The sequence below is a fragment of the Temnothorax nylanderi genome, unplaced genomic scaffold, assembly GCF_030848795.1.
Source record: "Temnothorax nylanderi isolate EJ_2023f unplaced genomic scaffold, tnyl_v1.0 TNYL_tig0298_pilon, whole genome shotgun sequence".
Taxonomy (NCBI): Eukaryota; Metazoa; Arthropoda; class Insecta; order Hymenoptera; family Formicidae; genus Temnothorax; species Temnothorax nylanderi.
The window spans coordinates 97323-115365 of record NW_027249360.1 but is presented as its reverse complement, the minus strand read 5'-3'; the positions used below and the strand labels follow the sequence as shown (position 1 = coordinate 115365).

The 18043-nt window shown below is 51.4% G+C and overlaps 2 protein-coding genes across 2 annotated transcripts; both read right to left on the bottom strand.

Moving 5' to 3' along the window:
- Positions 1–9972: 9972 nt before the first annotated feature.
- Positions 9973–11043, bottom strand: LOC139780788 (matrilysin-like). Its single transcript, XM_071719502.1, has one exon. It carries the CDS (start codon positions 11041–11043, stop codon positions 9973–9975), a length of 1071 nt encoding a protein of 356 aa, XP_071575603.1.
- Positions 11044–13833: 2790 nt separating this feature from the next.
- LOC139780787 (uncharacterized) lies at positions 13834–15099 on the bottom strand. Its single transcript, XM_071719501.1, has 2 exons — positions 14374–15099; positions 13834–14328 (listed from the first exon to the last, which is right to left on the bottom strand). The coding sequence occupies exons 1-2, from the start codon at positions 15097–15099 to the stop codon at positions 13834–13836; spliced, it is 1221 nt and encodes a 406-aa protein (XP_071575602.1).
- Between the last annotated feature and the right edge of the window lie 2944 nt (positions 15100–18043).

The following is an 18043-nucleotide window of genomic DNA, read 5'->3' as shown; positions in this document are numbered from 1 at the left end:
TTATCTTTTACCCGTCCAGCGTCATCGGTATGCGGTTTTCCTCCTTTCTCTTTAATTTTTTCTCTCTCACGCGCGCGACGTTCGCGATAAAGAAGAGCGGCGCGCAGATATCTGCTCACGGCTCGCAGCTCGTACGATCCTTCCGGAACGACAATTCTTCGGTCGTCCTCGCCGAAGTAGAAGCGATTGTTCGCGGACGTAACGTTCGGTATCGAATTGTACGTCTCAAAAGTCGCTAAACCCAGCACGTATTCACAGTCGCTCAGATCTAAAGCGGGAAAGTGACTCGCCGTGAGAACGCTGCTGGTTCCGGTCAACGTGAGCGTCAGCGACATCGCGGGAGAATCGTCCACCACTCCCCCAATCGATCTCGCGAAGAAATCATAGGCACAGCTATCCGCAGATTCTCTGATCGAATGTCTGAAACGCGCGACGATTGTACGTCACGATCGCGCTTTCGCCGAGATATTGCGCGAGCTCCCTCGGCGGACGGAGATTTCCAAACGCGTCGAAGTAGATCGCCGCGTTCCCTTTTTTCGCGTAAGCGACCCAATGCGTACCCGGACCCACCTCGTCGTCGAGATTCACGATGCCGCACTCCGCGCGTCGCACCCTCGTTGGCAGAGCGTCGCGCATAAACACCCCACGGAAGAACGGTATGCGTAGGCGACGCGCCGATTGAGCTGCTCGTTCGTCGTGACACCGTACGGAGGTAGATGCACTAACGTCGCCTTCTTCCGCGAAATTTTTTTTTTGACGACTCCTCACGCCACCCCCGCGCTTCTTATACGGCGCGAGGTACAACCCGCGACCCTCCATCGCGCGATTGTGTCGCTGCAATTCGTCGAGTTGTCGCTGCGCCGCTTTGCCGGCGCTCACCGCTTTGGCCACGCCAGCCGCGCCACCGATCAAGGAACCGAGCGCGCCCAACATCGGTAGAAAAGGCAAGAAGCCGCCGCGTTTCGCTGTCGGAAGTATCCTCCGCTTCTTCCTCTCGCTCTTCCTTCTTGTCTTCGTGTTTCTCCTCAATCCCATTCCTTTCATCGTTTTCCTTTTGCGTTCCATACCCATGCCCAGTTTCGTCTTCGCCTTTATAACCGCCCATACGGCCGCCGCGGCGAGTCTCTCACCGGCCGTGGAATCCTTCGCGGTGACGCGCTCGCGCGCCCTCTCGGCGAGCTGTCGATCGGCAATGTGTCGCTCGGCGAGCTCGCAACTTCGCAAATACGCGACGTCGTGCTCCCGACACGCCGCGTGCAACGGATTGAAGCCTTCTTCGCCGCGCGCTAGTCTTTTCGCTAGACGCGTACCGGGTCCGCAAAACTGATAGCCGGGTATGTGCAGTTCGAAGGGAAGAACGTTTATCGCGCGATTGAGTAGACCGGCGCCGCGCATTCGGTTGCGGTTGTGGGAGGATTTATTTCTTCTTACTTCGAACGGGAAGTCGATGACTCACCGTTCAGAGCGAGCGCGCTATTGCACACGTAGCAGTCCTTGATGAGCGGCGGTGGACCGTCTATGTGCGTTCGCTGCCACGGACGATTGTAATGTTCCATACACGGACGATATCTCTGCGTCTCGGGATCCTTTTTTATATGTTCCGGCAAACAGTCCCACAGCAGGTGCACGTATTTCTCAAAATTACGCAACAGAACGATCTTCGGAACGAATTCCAGATCCTCGGCCGTTAGATTGAGAATATCGTGCCTCTCCGTCAGTATGGGAAACATCTCGATCAGCGATGCGCGCGAACGAATCGTTGCTTTTAGATTAATTTTTGTACGGATACGGCGACACGCTCGCGCTACTTATACCCGCGCGCGAGGCGTTTGCGCACGTGCGAGGCGTTTGCGCACGCGCGACGAAACGAAACGACGTCCGCGCTTCCCTCCCCCTTTCCGGCGATCGAGGGGCTCATCGCGAACGAATCGAGCTATCGCGCGCTCGCGGAAAAGATCGAGAGAGAGGGCAAAATGCGATTCGTGCGACAGTCGGTGACGATAGGAGTCTCGAATCTGGATCGCAAAACGCTGGCGAGTTCGGGCGCGACCGAGAGAGGAAACGGCGAATCGCGCAGACACGGCCTTCTCCTTCCGAACGTCGTACGTTGCATCATTTGCGGTCCCTCGAATTGCGGTAATAGACCGAGAGCTGGCTACGAAAATACCAACGTCATTTGTTTAAGGAAATTTTCAACCTCAAACGATTGTGGCAATGTTGCAAATCAAGAAAGCGCAAGTCTGGCTGCTGGCCGGTGGTGCGTTTAGCGGGGGCGTACGCCCTTAGCTGTAAAATATCGAGGATGAAAAACGTCATATGTGTACGGCTAAAAATTTTTTTGCGTGTACTATATAATATTGTAAAGTACTTGCAAATGTTGCCAGACCTGTAGGTGGGGTCTAAAGTATTGCCAGATCAGGGTATAACTGCTTAAGGGGGTATACCACCTTTGAGCATGAAATTTAACCTCTTTTTCACGATCTTTTTTAACATATAAGGAATAGAGCAATCGAAAATCGGCTTTAAGGGGTCTTTTTATTATACATTGAAGATGTAAAAAAAAATTTTTTGTATATAAAATTATTCGTATATAAAATATACACCCTGTCAAAAGAGGCCGTGTGCGTCCAGCTGGTGTACACGATTTCGGCTGACTGGTATGACCTAGAACAGAAATCTAAAAAAATTCTTAATCTGTGATAGATTGGCTATGGAGGTATGGAAATCGTGAAAAAGAGGTTAAATTTCATGCTCAAAGGTGGTATACCCCCTTAAGCAGTTATACCCTGATCTGGCAATACTTTAGACCCCACCTACAGGTCTGGCAACATTTGCAAGTACTTTACAATATTATATAGTACACGCAAAAAAATTTTTAGCCGTACACATATGACGTTTTTCATCCTCGATATTTTACAGCTAAGGGCGTACGCCCCCGCTAAACGCACCACCGGCCAGCAGCCAGACTTGCGCTTTCTTGATTTGCAACATTGCCACAATCGTTTGAGGTTGAAAATTTCCTTAAACAAATGACGTTGGTATTTTCGTAGCCAGCTCTCGGTCTATAAGACGAACGTTCTACTGACAAGAGAACGGTCGGGGGTGTCCGAGACCGATTTGGATGCGCTTTGGATATGTTGTTGAGCATCAAAAAATATTAGACTCGTATTTTTTTTTTGCGGCTTATCTCGACGTTTAGGGGTTGAAACAACCCCTCGAAAATAACGGATTTTATAGTTTTTAGCGAATATCTTCGAAAATATAAGGCGTATGAAAAAAAGTTTGGTACAAAAGGTTTATGGCTTTTTGTGCTCTTTACAATGGCGTAATCAGATTTTTCAAATTTGTCACATTTTTTAATTTAACCCCACCCCCACCTATTATTTTTGCCAAATATAACAATTTTTCCAACGCAAATTTAAGAGCGTCAAATGCCAAATACATCCATGTGTATTTTTATTATGATACCATTATTAGATTTTTGGCAAGACGGGATGATATGTGGTATAGGCGTCGCGCTGTAGGTAGGTGTTGCGTTATTTCTGTTCAAGTTGCGCCGTACGCTTAAAAATTTCCATTTCAACTCCGGGATGACCGAAAGCGCTGATGCGAAGGCCAGCGCAAGGCTATTTCGAGAGTCCTGGACTAGCAACGGAATGTAGACTCCGATATTATAAATACCACCGCCGAATTGTAAGATCGAGCGGGCAGTCGCAAATTTGAACGTGCGTCACATTAACCGCTACAATAATACACTATCCCAATTATAACTCCGGGGCAACCGAAAGCGCTGATGCGAAGGTCAGCACTAGGCACTGACAGCGAGGAGTTTACGCTATTTCGATAGCGTTAGCACGAAAATAAATAAGCAGGAAGTCCGGAAGGTTATATGGAGTAGGGGAAAGCCTTTGCGCGTTCTGAAGGAAGGCACGGACGGACGGCAGATAGATTTGAGTCGCTGAGCGAGAAGTACATAACATAATTTGGAGAGAGAGAGAGAGAGAGGTGAGTAGTTGAAAGCAGTGAAAGTTGCAGAAAGTAGCATTATTACATTGTATGGATTAAACTTCATTCTGAAAGATATTAAAATTAAATATTTGTCTCAAACTTTAATTATATAAATAAATACGCACTTTATAATTAATGGAGTGGTCTTTGTTAGGTTTGATACCGTCTCTTTCCAATTTGCGACTGCCCGCCCGATACAATTCGGCGGTATTTATAATGTCGGAGTCGACATTCCGTTGCTAGTCCAGGACTCTCGAAATAGCCTTGCGCTGGCCTTCGCATCAGCGCTTTCGGTCATCCCGGAGTTGAAATGGAAATTTTTAAGCGTACGGCGCAACTTGAACAGAAATAACGCAACACCTACCTACAGCGCGACGCCTATACCACATATCATCTCGTCTTGCCAAAAATCTAATAATGGTATTATAATAAAAATACACATGGATGTATTTGGCATTTGACGCTCTTAAATTTGCGTTGGAAAAATTGTTATATTTGGCAAAAATAATAGGTGGGGGTGGGGTTAAATTAAAAAATGTGACAAATTTAAAAAATCTGATTACGCCATTGTAAAGAGCACAAAAAGCCATAAACCTTTTGTACCAAACTTTTTTTCATACGCCTTATATTTTCGAAGATATTCGCTAAAAACTATAAAATCCGTTATTTTCGAGGGGTTGTTTCAACCCCTAAACGTCGAGATACGCCGCAAAAAAAAAACACGTGTCTAATGTTTTTTGATGCTCAACAACATATTCAAAGCGCATCCAAATCGGGTAGGTTCTAAATCGGGTTTTTTCGACCAATAAACGTCGAGATTAGCCGCAAAAAAAAATACGAGTCTAATATTTTTTGGTGCTCAACAACATATCCAAAGCGCATCTAAATCGGTCTCGGACACCCCCGACCGTTCCCTTGTGAGTCTGCTGGAACAACCGCACGGTCTTCGTTTCGAGAACGTATACGTGTACTCGAAATCTCTGCAACAACAAAAGTATTGATACCTCGAACGATTGTTCAAGCCTATGGACGAGATCAGCTATCGCGCGTTTTCCGACAATCGCGACGTCGTTCCGCCCGACGAGGCGCTTCCCGACTCGGTGTTCGTCTTCGACGACGTGGCCTGCGACAAGCAGGACAGGATGAGAGAGTACTTTTCTATGGGCCGACATTCGAATATCGATTACTTCTATCTCTGTCAGACGTACGCTAAAATACCGAAACATCTCGTGCGCGATAACGCAAATCTGTTGATCCTGTTCAGGCAGGACGGCACCAATCTGCGACACGTGTACGACGATCACGTGAACATCGATATGTCGTACGACGAGTCTCGCGCCTTCTGTCGCGAGTGTTGGCGACGTACCTACGGTTTTGTCGTGATAGACAAGGACAGCGCGTTGCGAGGCGGACGGTACAGACGGAGGTTCCACGACTTTGCCGTGCTGTAGAGCCGATCAGTGCGCCTCGCCGAACGACGCGAGTATGAGCGCGATCGCGGAAGAGAGGACCGCGCGAGAGATAGCCAAAACGCGCGCATCGATTCGCAGAAAATACGCCGCTCTCAGGGCCGGAATAATGGAGAGCGAGATCGCTCTGGAAAAGAGGTACGAGCCTATCGTCAAACCTCTGAAACGGCTCGCCGATGACGTAGAACGTAAGAGTAAAGTGCCGGACAAAATTGACGACGCCGACGACGGCGGTATCTTTACGTTTGCGAGAAAAATGAAAGCGACGAAGAGAACGAAGAAGGACAGCGAGAACGACGACGACGACGACGACGACGATGCTGGAGCCGACCTGGAGCGCGATTACGGGGAGGACGACGACGTATTCACGCCAATCAGGACAACGACGACCGCGGAAAAAAGAGAGTCGCGTCCAGCACGGCTGAGTTCGGCTCCCGCGACGACGACGACTATGACAAGCTCCACGCCGATCCACGCCGATTTGGTCAGGTTTTTACCCAGAGAACGTGAGATCGTCTCGGAGACGACGACTCCACCTCCCGCGCTAGAGACGTCCGTCAGGGAATCTTTGAGTACGGCGGAAGGTCGCGACGCTCTGGATAGCCAACTAGGACCGTTAGGGCGGGAATACGTGGGCGCTCTTTTGAGCGGCGACAGAAAAAAGGAGATCGACCACGTCTACGGAGTGTATCTCGGCGAGAACTACACGATGCTGGGTAACAAGCGATTTAACGTGGCCGCGGATGACTCCGTGATCATCGACGGTGTACGGTACAAGGGCACGCGCGGTCTGTAAGAGTTGATCTTCATGCGAACTCCCGACGCTCGCGTCTACACGGACAAGGACAAACGAACGTACAGGACTATACTTTTTGCCACCAGCGCTCACAAACGCGATCGCAGCGCCGGCATGCCTGTCAAGGGTAACAGAGGACACAAGTACACGAAAATAATAGCGCCGCTCGTACACCCGTCTAGCAAAGTTGGAACTACTAAGGGTGCCGGACTACCGTCGGCCATGCGACTGACCGACAACGCGATCGATTACGTTCACTGGGACGATCCCAACGAGCTGGTCGATCGACTTCGACTGCTAGACGCCTCTCGTCGAGCTGGCAACGACGCTCACGACAACGAAATCCTGTCGATAATCGAGAAACTTCGCGAGGCCGGTTTCGTCATAAATTGATCGGTCGCGTCGATCGCGACGGCAGTACGAATCGCGCGCCCGCCAGCGCGATGTCCGTGAACAAATTCGGCATGTCTCTGACAAATCGGGGCAACGGTGACGGAATCAAGGTGAATCACTACTCCACGTATTCGGGCACAAGGTGAATCACTACTCCACGTATTCGGTGATGAAAGCGTCGGTGGTGGAGAGATTCAATCGCACGTTGAAAAATGACATATGGAAGCTCTTCACGCTCCAGGGATCGTACAGATGGATAGACTCGTTGGCGCGCCTCTTGTCGAATTACAATCGTCGCAGACACAGAACGATCGGAATGCGTCCGACGGACGTGACGCCCACCGTTGCCGAAAAACTGCTGCGCACGGTGTACAGTCGCGCGAAGATCGCCGCGCCGGCGAGATTTCGTGTCGACGATCCGGTGCGCATGAGCAAATTCAAAACGATCTTCGAAAAGGGCTACACTCCCAATTGGACCACCGAGATCTTTCGCATAGCTAAAGTACAAAGGACCAATCCCGTTACGTATCTGTTGAAAGACATTTGCGAAGAAGCGATAGCCGGAGGATTCTACGAACACGAGTTGCTACACGTCTCCGATCCCGACGTCTATCTCGTGGAAAAAGTCCTGCGTAAGCGGGGCAATCGAGTGTACGTGAAGTGGCTAGGAATGGACAGTTCGCACAATTCGTGGATAGATAAGGCATCTGTATTGTAACAAAAAAATAGTTAGACATTCGTAGACACACGCAACGTGTACTTTATTAATAAAAGTTTACACATTCCTCGGTTTGTTTCTTACGTGCTATTGACTTTAAGTAGACCAATAACAGTACCCTCCACTGCCGGGTACAACCGAGGGGAAGCGGGGGGGACGCGCGCACGCGGGGGGAACGCCATAAGAGATGGGCGAGGGGGACGAGGGGGGAGCATGGGGTGGGGATGGGCGAGGGGGGGTGAAGGGTGGACAGGTGCAAGGGGTAACAGGGTGGTGAGGGGGACAGGTGTGCGGGGGGAATTTCCCCTGTAACCGGACAAACATTCCCCTGGAACTGGACAAAGGTGTATCGCCGTCCAATCAGATCGCGGTACGAAGACTCGAGGCGGTCCAATCAGAAGCGAGTATTTTGTGGGAACACCTGTCCCTAGGCGGGGTGATGGGGAAGTTCGCACCGCAGTGTTGCCACCTTGCGGTAACCTGAAAGACGGAAATTCCCTAGGCGGGTGATGGGGAATTTCGCGCCGCAGGGTTGCCACCGGGGGGTGGGGGGGATCGTAGTTCCCGGACGCTCCGAGAGGGCGCTCGGATCGGCGTTATCGACCGCGTTATCGGCCGCGAGCGGAAATCCGCCCCGATTCGCGCGTCATCGAGAATAATTTTTTTTCATCGCGCGCGTTCGAACGCGTCCAAACTCGTTCCAACTTGTTCAAGGTCGCTCTTCTCGACGTCCCCGCGCGGTGGGATTGGTGAGCGCGCGAAAACACGTTTGAACGTGTTCAAGGCCGTTCTTTTCGCGGGTCCCGATAACCGTTCTTTGTTCTTGTTCGTCTCGGTTCGAAAGTTGTTTCGATCCTTCCCTACGCATCGTAGATGACGCAATCGCGGCGATCGTGGAGTAAGCGGAGTCGGGGGATCTAGGAAGCGCGGGATCGTATCGAGATAGGTACGGAAAAGAAAGAGAGAGAACACATATATGAGATATCCGCGTACGAGCGGTAGTTTTTTATTGTGGAAAATAAAATATGTATTTACATACGTCGATACTCGTTTACATTGTTTCTGTGTGTATAAATATATATATAGAAATTTGTAAACGTGCGTCGTGACGTTCAGGATTTGAAACAAAGCGCGGTAATCTCACAGTCGACGATCTTGTTAGGATCGAAAAATTCGCTTTTCAGTATCGCAGTCTTGGCCGAAGTTCCCGTCTTAATCGCGTTGGCGGCTATCTCCTGATAGCGCGAATACTTCGCGTCGACTTCCTCGATGACCGCGCTCAGCGCCGAGACGATGCGATCGACGCAAAATTGGAAATCGTACAGCGAGAGCAGGGTGGGGAGCGACATTGCCAGACGAGCCGCGTTGGGTAGTTCCATACGCAAGATCGACAGGTTGTTGATCAATCCGAATCGCAGCGTCAGATCTCCGATCGATATCGGCGAGGGGGGGCGGGTTCCATCGACGAGGTTGGATCGCAGACACGCCAATATGTCGTGTTTGCGCTCGAGTAGTCCTTTCCACATATCGAGCGTCAGGGAGATCTCCTTGCCTTGCTTATCTCCCAGGGCGATATCCACGTACGAAGGTGCGGGTATACCGTACCACGGTGACTTAACCGTGACACCGATGGCTAAGTATTTGTAGCCAGTCGTCGTCAGCGGATAACGGGTCGCCAGGATGTGCACCGCAGGCGCGACGACGGGGTTGCGAACGTCGTTGGAGGGGTGAGAGCTGGAACGCGACTCCCGATGATGATGATGCTGATGATGATCGTCCGTCGATTCGATCCTTCGTCTTTTGCCGTTGTCGTTCACCTCCGAATCCGTCTCGCGAGGGGAAAGATCCCTCAGCGCGGGTCGATCGGCCAACGTCGAGAACATTTCGCACGCGCGTTGCAGTATCGTTCGTTTCTGATTTCTGTTTCGACGCGTCGTATTCAGCTGACGAGGCGATACTGATGCTTTGGCGGGAACACATCGGTATAAGTAGAAAAGTTCTCACTTATATCGCGCGATGTGCGGTGTGGTGTGGGGATTTGCGCAGTCCTCTACTTCCTTCGGCGGACACGGCGATCGTAAAGCTGAACGCCGCCGCCGCCGTCGTCGTCGTCCGAATCGCTCGCCGGTGACGTTAAATCGCCGACGCGTACAATTCGATCGAGAAGATCGCGCAACTGCTGCAACAGTTCGGTCTTAGGGCAGACGATATTCAGCATCCGTAGATCGAATTTACCGGCGGCCGTGACGGTTTTCGTAAATTCGTTGAATCTGTAGAACTGCGTCCGAGTGGTGAAGTACAAATTGCCGTCGACGTATCGGAAGATCGACGTCACGCCAGTCGGTATTCCGGGAAACGTCGCCTCGAGAGGCGTACGTCTGACGACTTTCTTCGTACATTCGTCTATCTCGCCCACCGAGTTACCGTTGTACATCACGAAGGAACGGCGTCTATGGGTGTTTACCGCTCCGTTGAGTTTCGCATCTGCCGGAAATCCGAGTTCTCGCAAGGTTTTCGGCCAATTTGGCGTCAGAGAAAATTCCGGATATTGAACCATGTATACCAAATTATCTACGAACACCATGAGATCACCGGACGGAGATTGATAGGCGCGTGTAATTGTCGTGAAGAAAGCTCATGTGATTCGACAGGGCTAACGGTCCATTGTACGTCCTACCGTCCAGATCGATCGACCAAACGTAACGCCCGTACGAGATGTACATTCGATTTTCCAAAATCAATATCGCGTTTACGCGACCAAGGGCGCACAGGTCCGGCGATGGTTGCGGCGGCCGTGACCGCGGTGGCGGCGGCGGCGGCGCCGGCGTCTGTGAGGGCGCGTTCGTCCGTTTTTCACCGTACAAACGTTGAATGTCGATAATGTCGAATCTGTCGAGCTTAACCGGATACTGCTTGTCGGGCGAGTACGCGAACATCACCGAGGTCTTGCGCTCATTGTGCGACAATCCGAGAGAGTGACCGATCTCGTGCGTCAGCGTGAAATGCAGGGAAAACGTATTCGAGGGATTTTTACCGACGTGAATATGCCACGGCTCGTCACCGTCGACGTGCACCTCGGAGACGAATCCCGCTTCGTTCGTCGGGAGATACGCGTGGGCCAGCACGTTACCGGGACCGTCGAATTTGGCCGAGCAATTTGGGCCGTTTACGTTGATATTCGTGTTACCGTGACGTTGGGTTCGCCAAGATATTATAATGTCAGGATTCGTTTCGGAGCGTTCGAACGTCAACGCCGATTGTTGCGACCACAGGTCGAACGCGGCCCGCGCGGTATTCAGCTCCTCTTTGGCGGCTACGTAAAAATCCCACGTCAGGTGAGTCTTCGGCCATTTTGATAGACTCGCCGCCGTTCCGTGCTTCAGGATATCTTGGAAACCACATCGCGGTTTACGCATCAATTGCAGCGTTTCGTCGTCGAGCGTTCCATCGCCGGGCAGACCGTAGTATCGTTGAAATTCCTCGATGGCGTTACGAAGAACGTCGTTTCGTCTCTTAGCCGGAAACGCGTCCACATCTTCGGTCAGATATCCGTATTTCCGCAGGTAATCGATCGTATGTGCGTAATTCTCATCCGTGGGATTGACGCACCTCGCGGCGATAAAACACGCGGTTAACGCGATTACGCGCGCGAGCCACATCGTCGAGGGCGAGAGAGAGCGAGAGAAACGGCGGAACTGCGATAACGGCGTTTCGCGATATGAGCGCGATCGCGACGCGCGGTCCACGCGGTGACGTTCGTTGCCGATAGCGCGGACAGGTGGCGGCGGGGTCTCGCGGTGGAAAAAATGCGTCGATTCCGGCGGATGAGTCCGTTTGATAAAAAAAAATGCATTTTTTCCTCTGTGCAAATTTTCTAAAAATAGTTTTCATTACACAATATCCTGCTTCTTTTATGGACGATGACGATGCGTCGCGATACGAGCGACTTACACGGGCATGCTCGCTACCGATAGCGCGGACAGGTGGTGGCGGGGGTCTCGGGGTGGAAGAAATGCGTCGACGATTTCGGCGGATGAGTCGGTTTGATTAGAAAAATGCATTTCTTCCTGTGTGCAAAGGTCAATTTCTTACATAGTTTTAATTACACACGCAATATCCTTTATGATTGCACATCCCTTCTTTGATTACACATCCTTCTTCGATTGCGCATCCTCGATATATATAAGGACTCGAGGCTAGACTCGGGTGTAGTTCGTTCACAGTTTTTCGAGCTAGTGACGTGAATTATTCCTAAGAACACGTGATGGACAAAATATCCAAACTGAAAGGAGTGTGCGAATTGGCGCAAATCCAGGCAACGTCCGTAGCTAGGGTTACGGACGACTTACACGAGGCGGTGCTGCAGCTGCAGCATCGTCTGAGAAATATCGTCGATGGAGCGCCGCCCTGTCTGCAAGTCACGATCCGCGTCGACGAGGACGCACGGATGTTCGATCGAATGTGAGTTTGCAAATGTAAAATTATATTGTTATATATTCATTTATATATTTATTTATTTATTTATTTATCTATAAATTCACTTATATATTCAGTTATATATTTATTTATAAATTTACTTATATATATTCATTTATATAATTAGTAATAATATGTATTTTTTGCGAAGAGGACTCATCGGAGCGGTGTTAAAAAAATCCAGGAACCACATGCGTTTGTACGCTGCGAGGATTCGCAGCATGTATCGGGACGCCGCGCGACTCGATTCATCGGCGAAGCGTCCCGATACATGCTGCGACGGCAACGATGACAACGACGACGAAGACAACAACGACGACGACGAGGAGGATGAGAGCGGTCGCTGCAATATTGATATCAACTTGATTGACGTCGACTTCGAGGACGACGTCGTCGAGGGCTGGCCCCCCGTTTCTAACAAGAAATAATATGTAAAAAAATAAATATAGTAAATAAGTAGTATATAATATAACATAATATACTATAATATAATATAACATAATATACTATAATATAATATAACATAATATAATATAATATAATATAAAGGGCGAAAGGGACTCTCTTCATAATAAATTGGATAAAACTATATTGTTATGTATATAATTATATCAAACAATAAAGATTTTAATTTCATTTATATTATTATAGATAGAAAAAGATTATGTTACAACACCATATGTCAAATATCCTTTCTTTGGTTTTTTCTACTCCTATTTTATATACATATAATTCTTTTTAATTCGGTTGAATAGAGCAAACTTTATACGCAATCAAAGATTCATATACGAATTTACGAAAACAAAACTTCCTCTATGAGGAAGCAATAAGTATAAAGTAGTAAATAAGTAGTATATAATATACAAGAATAAATATAATATTGGGTAAATATAATATTAAATAACCATTATATAAAGATAAATACGCGTGAACAGCAACGAGATTAGACGCTCCCGCCGCCGATATCGCGCTTCCGCTCGACGCTCCCGACTCCGCTCATTGACAGTTTCGCGCGCTCGGCGTTATCGTTGCCGTTCTTCTTCGGAGTTCGACGCTCTCGTTCGCTTACGCATCACGCTCGTCGCTCGCGCGCTCGACGCTATCGCGCTCGGCGTTATCGAGTACGATTATACATACGGTGTAGGTATGTGAATAATGAATAACTTCGTTCGTTGATTTTGCATCAGTTTTTTATTGATTAAAATATAGATAGATAGATAGATCTTTTTGTTATTGATTAAAATATATACATATATAGATGGATGGATGGATGGATACACATTTATATTTGATCCGTGGAATCGATGCTGGAGAGACACTCGCGTCGCTCGTTCCACCAGTCGCGCAACTTCATCACGTTCTTCATCGCGCAGCACCGTTGATGGCGTCCGCAGCGAAACGCGCGATCGGCGCGAAGAAACTCCAGCCGATCGATGTCGTCGTACTCGGCGTCGATGGTCTCGATCGTCGCGTCGACGTCGCCGAGAATCTCCTCCAGCCACCTCTTCTTCTCGAGGCCTTTCACGTATATTCGCGCGCCGGGCGTCTCTTCTCTCTCGCCCAGGTCGTCGCACACCGCGCGTCGAATAATCGACCTGGCTAGGCGATAGTCCACGTCCCCGTCTTTCCAACGGAGGCCGTGATGGTTCGCCATCAGCCAGTTGGCCCTTGCTTTTTCGGCGTTCGTGAGGAGGTCCCACTTCATCGGCGCGCGAAACACGTGATGCGCGATTTCGCGCGTCTCGCTTCGGAGCACGGCCACCTCCTTCGCGACGAATCTGTCGCTCACCACAAATCCCTGCAGGTCGACGAAGATCGTCGTTGCCGCTGCGGCCATCGAGTCGGTGCGCGTCGAACAATTCACGCTCAAACTGCTCGTTCTTAACGGGATCTGAGGAACAATCGAAGGATCCCCGTCTTTATATATATATCTCCCGTTTCCGGGGTGTGGTATCCTACAATCGCCATTTCCGCTAGATGATTTTGCGCACCACATTGGTCAGCGGACCGTACTCGATGACGCGATCGTGAACGATGAGACAAAAGGCGGTGGTCTTCGGCGGAACGTTTTCCTTGCATTCGAATTCGATGCGCACGTCCACGGTGGCGCTCTTCACCGCTTCGTTTTGGCGGGAACAATCGATCACCACGAGCGGCGCTACTCGCGCGAATTCGCGCGGGAAAAAAAGCGTGTTGTCGCGACTGTCCCCGTAGTACGCTCCTCGAAATTTCGCGTACATCTCGTACAGCACGGCGAACTTGTCGCTTTCGAAATCCGCGTTCACGTCGTCGTAGGGATAGAATTCCGAGTTGAGATACAATTTCACGTTGGCGAGCGCGCAATGATCGAACCTCGAGGAGTCATCCGTGAATTCGTTTTGCCGTCCGGTCTGCAGCGCGAATATGACGTATCGCGGCTTCTCCAACTGCGGCGCGGCTTTCACGGCCCACGAATGCTTGGTCGTGCTCTGCGGCAGAGGAAATTAGTACAGGTCCCAAGAGCGAAAACCCACGCTCAGAAATCGTCCGCTCTCCAACGTTCGCAAAAGCGACAATTTAGTCACGTCGTTTAACGCCACGTGCGGCATACGCCAGTGCACCTTCAGTAGCGTAATTTTAGGATCCTTGGCGGGATCTCTCGGCACGGTTTTTTTCGGATCTACGACGCAGTTGACGTCGTTACGAGCGCGTATCAGGATAAGTTCGTGTCGCGCGTTTATCACCACGCGTCTGTAGTCCTCGCAGAAACCCAAAAGAATATTCAAAGGTACGCAAAAGTTGAATTGACGGGACGCGTCGTTCAGATTCGATTCGTTCGTCGGATAACTCCATCCGGCGTTCTGCAGTCTCCTGGCTCGTTCGGCGGTCAGCGACGCGTTGTTCTTTATCGTGCTGGTTATGCCGACGTTTCTACACCGGTCGATCTCCACGCCGTCGAGTTCGTATCGAATCTCGTCGAACATAAACGCCACGCAGTTGTTGACCAATTTCGCGTATTGCCTTTGAGCATCCGTCGCTTCCGACGTCGTCGCGCCCGCGCCGTCGTCATAGAGTCGTCCCTCGACGTACAGAAAACTGTCGCACGGCAGCGTATACAGATCTTGTTGCTGTATGGGTATTCGTATCTCGTCGTTGTGCCCGAACGTCGTGTTCACGTACGGGTTATACGTGTGAGTCTCGATTCCGACGATGCGCTCGTCGAAGATCGGCTCACCGCCGATACTCAGGATGTCGGCCATGGTCTTTTCTTTCAAAGTAGAAACGACGCGTTTCTCACGGCAAGACCCAGCGATCGAAGGAACCTGAAGTTGGCGTTGCTGAGAACGGCTCTCTTTCTTCCTCGACCACCATCACCACCACCTCTTCTCTTCCTTACGCTTTCGATTACGTCGTAGAACGGGCTAGCTCGCTCGTTCGTACAATCCGCGCTCGATCCGTTCAGAACGAGCATCCCTCTCGCTCTCTCTCTTCAGGTCGCGGAGATACGCGCGCACACACACACACTAACTGCGGCGACGACGTACGTGCAGTCTAATCGTTATCTCCTCGCCGCGAAAGTCGATCAATCGATCGTTCTGATCCACGATTCGCACCGTGATATCGGTGACGTTTCGCGCGACGATCGGGAGATAAATGATCTGCGTCGGAGTCTCCGACAGTTTATATTCCGGTGGAACTTTCGGCGCGAATTCGTGTATTGCGTGCACCGAGCGTCCGTTGCTGTACGCTCCCGTGGTGATGCTGCATTCGATGCGAATTATGTTCACGCTCATGACGTCAACGGGTCCGTCGGAAACGTACCATTTGTTCGGTTTTAGGACACGATCGCGCGAGAAACCCAAAAGAGAACCGATGTTGTTCGGTTTTGTAAAATTCACTCTGTAGGCGCACTTTATCTCGTTCCTCATGGTATTCTCGTTGGCGCGAAGAGCGAGTATCGTTCTATCGCCGCCGTCATCGTCGTCGTTCTTGCCGTCGTTGTCCCCGTATATGCCATAACCGTCGTCGTCGTCGTCGTCGTCTTCGTCCTCGTATATGCGATAAGCGTCGTCGTTATCGTCGTCGTTGTTCTTCTCCGTTCGTTTATTTTCTTTTACCCGTCCAGCGCCATCGGCCTGCAGTTTTTCTCTCTTCTCTTTCTCTTTCTCTCTCTCGCGGGCGCGACGTTCGCGATGAAAAAGAGCGGCGCGCAGATATCTGCTCACGGCTCGCAGCTCGTACGACCCTTCCGGAACAACGATCTTCCGGTCGTCCTCGCCGAAGTAGAATTGATTGTTCGCCGGCGTAACGTTCGGTATCGAATTGTACGTCTCAAAAGTCGCCAAACCCAGCTCGTACTCGCCGTCGCTCAGATCCAAAGCGGGAAAGTGACTCGCCGTGAAAACGCTGCTGGTTCCGGTTAACGTGAGCGTCAGCGACATCGCGGGAGAACGTCGATCGTTCGCCACCGCTCCCCCAATCGATCTCGCGAAGAAATCGCAGGCACAGCTGTCCGCAGATTCTCTGTTCGAACGTCTGGGACGATTGTACGTCACGATCGCGCTCTCGCCGCCACCGCCGAGATATCGCGCGAGATCCCTCGGCGGACGGAGATTTCCGAACGCGTCGAAGTAGATCGCCGCGTTCCCTTTCTTCGCGTAAGCGACCCAATGTGTGCCCGGACCCGCCGCGTCGTCGAGATTCACGATGCCGCACTCCGCGTGTCGCACCCTCGTCGGCAGAGCGTCGCGCATGAACACCCCACGGAAGAACGGTATGCGTAGGCGACGCGCCGATCGATCGAGCTGCTCGTTCGTCGTGACGCCGTACGGCGGCAGATCCGACGTCGCCGCTAACGTCGCCTTCTTCCGCGAAATTTTTTTTTCGGCGATTCTCCTCGCGCCACCTCCGCGCTTCTTATACGGCGTGAGGTACAACCCGCGACCCTCCATCGCGCAATTGTGTCGCTGCAGTTCCTCGAGTTCCCGTCGCGCCGCTTTGCCGGCGCTCACCGCCTTGGCCACGCCAGCCGCGCCACCGATCAAGGAACCGAGCGCACCCAACATCGGTAGAAAAGGCAAGAAGCCGCCGCGTTTCGCCGTCGGAAGTATCCTCCGCCTCTTCCTCCTCGTCTTCGCGTTTCTCCCCGTTCCTTTCCTCTTTCTTCCTTTTTTTCTTTCCATACCCATGCCCAGTTTCGTCTTCGCTTTCATAGCCGCCCATACGGCCGCCGCGGCGAGTCTCTCACTGACCGGCGAATCCTTCGCGGTGACGCGCTCGCGCGCCCTCTCGGCGAGCAGTCGATCGGCGACGTGTCGTTCGGCGAGCTCGCCGCTTCGCGAATACGCGACGTCGTGCTCGCGACACGCCGCGTCCAACGGATTGATGCCTTTGTCGCCGCGAGCTAGTCTCTTCGCTAGACGCGTACCGGGTCCGCAAAACTGATAGCCGGGTATATGCAGCTCGAAGGGAAGAGCGTTTATCGCGCGATCGAGTAGACCGGCGCCGCGCATTCGGTCGCGGTTGCGGGAGGGTCTTTTCTTCTTCTCAATTCGAACGGAAACGTTTCGACGACTCACCGTTCAGAGCGAGCGCGCGGTTGCACTCGTAGCAGTCCTTGACGAGCGGCGGTGGACCGTCTATGTGCGTTCGCTGCCACAGACGATTGTAATGTTCCATACACGAGCGATATCTCTGCACCTCGGGATCCGCTTTTATATGTTCGGGCAAACGGTCCCACAGCAGTTGCACGTATTTCTCAAATTTACGCAACAGAACGATCTTCGGAACGAATTCCAGCTCCTCGGCCGTTAGATCGAGAATATCGCGCCTGTCCGTCAGTAGGATGGGAAACATCTCGATCACCGACGCGCGCGCGAACGATTCGTTGCTTTTGAGATCGAAGTTCTACGGATACGACGACGCGCTCGCGCTACTTATACTTGCGCGCGAAGCGTTTGCGCACGCGCGACGAAACGAAACGACGTCCGTGCTGCCCTCCCCGCCCCGGCGCTCGGGCGCGTTCATCGCGCGAACGAGCGCGCGCTTGCGGAAAAGACCGAGAAAGAGAGAGCGAAAGAGAGAGGGCGCAATGCGATTCGTGCGACAGTCGGTGACGATAGGAGTCTCGAATGTGGATCGCAAAACGCAGGCAAGCTCGGGCGCAACCGAGGGAGAAAACGGAGAATCGCGCAGACACGGTCC

What these genes read in the sequence shown, in the direction of transcription:
- LOC139780788 (XM_071719502.1), bottom strand. Translation starts at nt 11,043, where the DNA reads ATGTGGCTCGCGCGCGTAATCGCGTTAACCGCGTGTTTTATCGCCGCG.
- LOC139780787 (XM_071719501.1), bottom strand. Translation starts at nt 15,099, where the DNA reads ATGGCCGACATCCTGAGTATCGGCGGTGAGCCGATCTTCGACGAGCGC. An exon ending in AGAGCGGACGATTTCTGAGC is followed by an intron (nt 14,329 to 14,373) that starts GTGGGTTTTCGC and finishes CCTCTGCCGCAG; the next exon opens with AGCACGACCAAGCATTCGTG.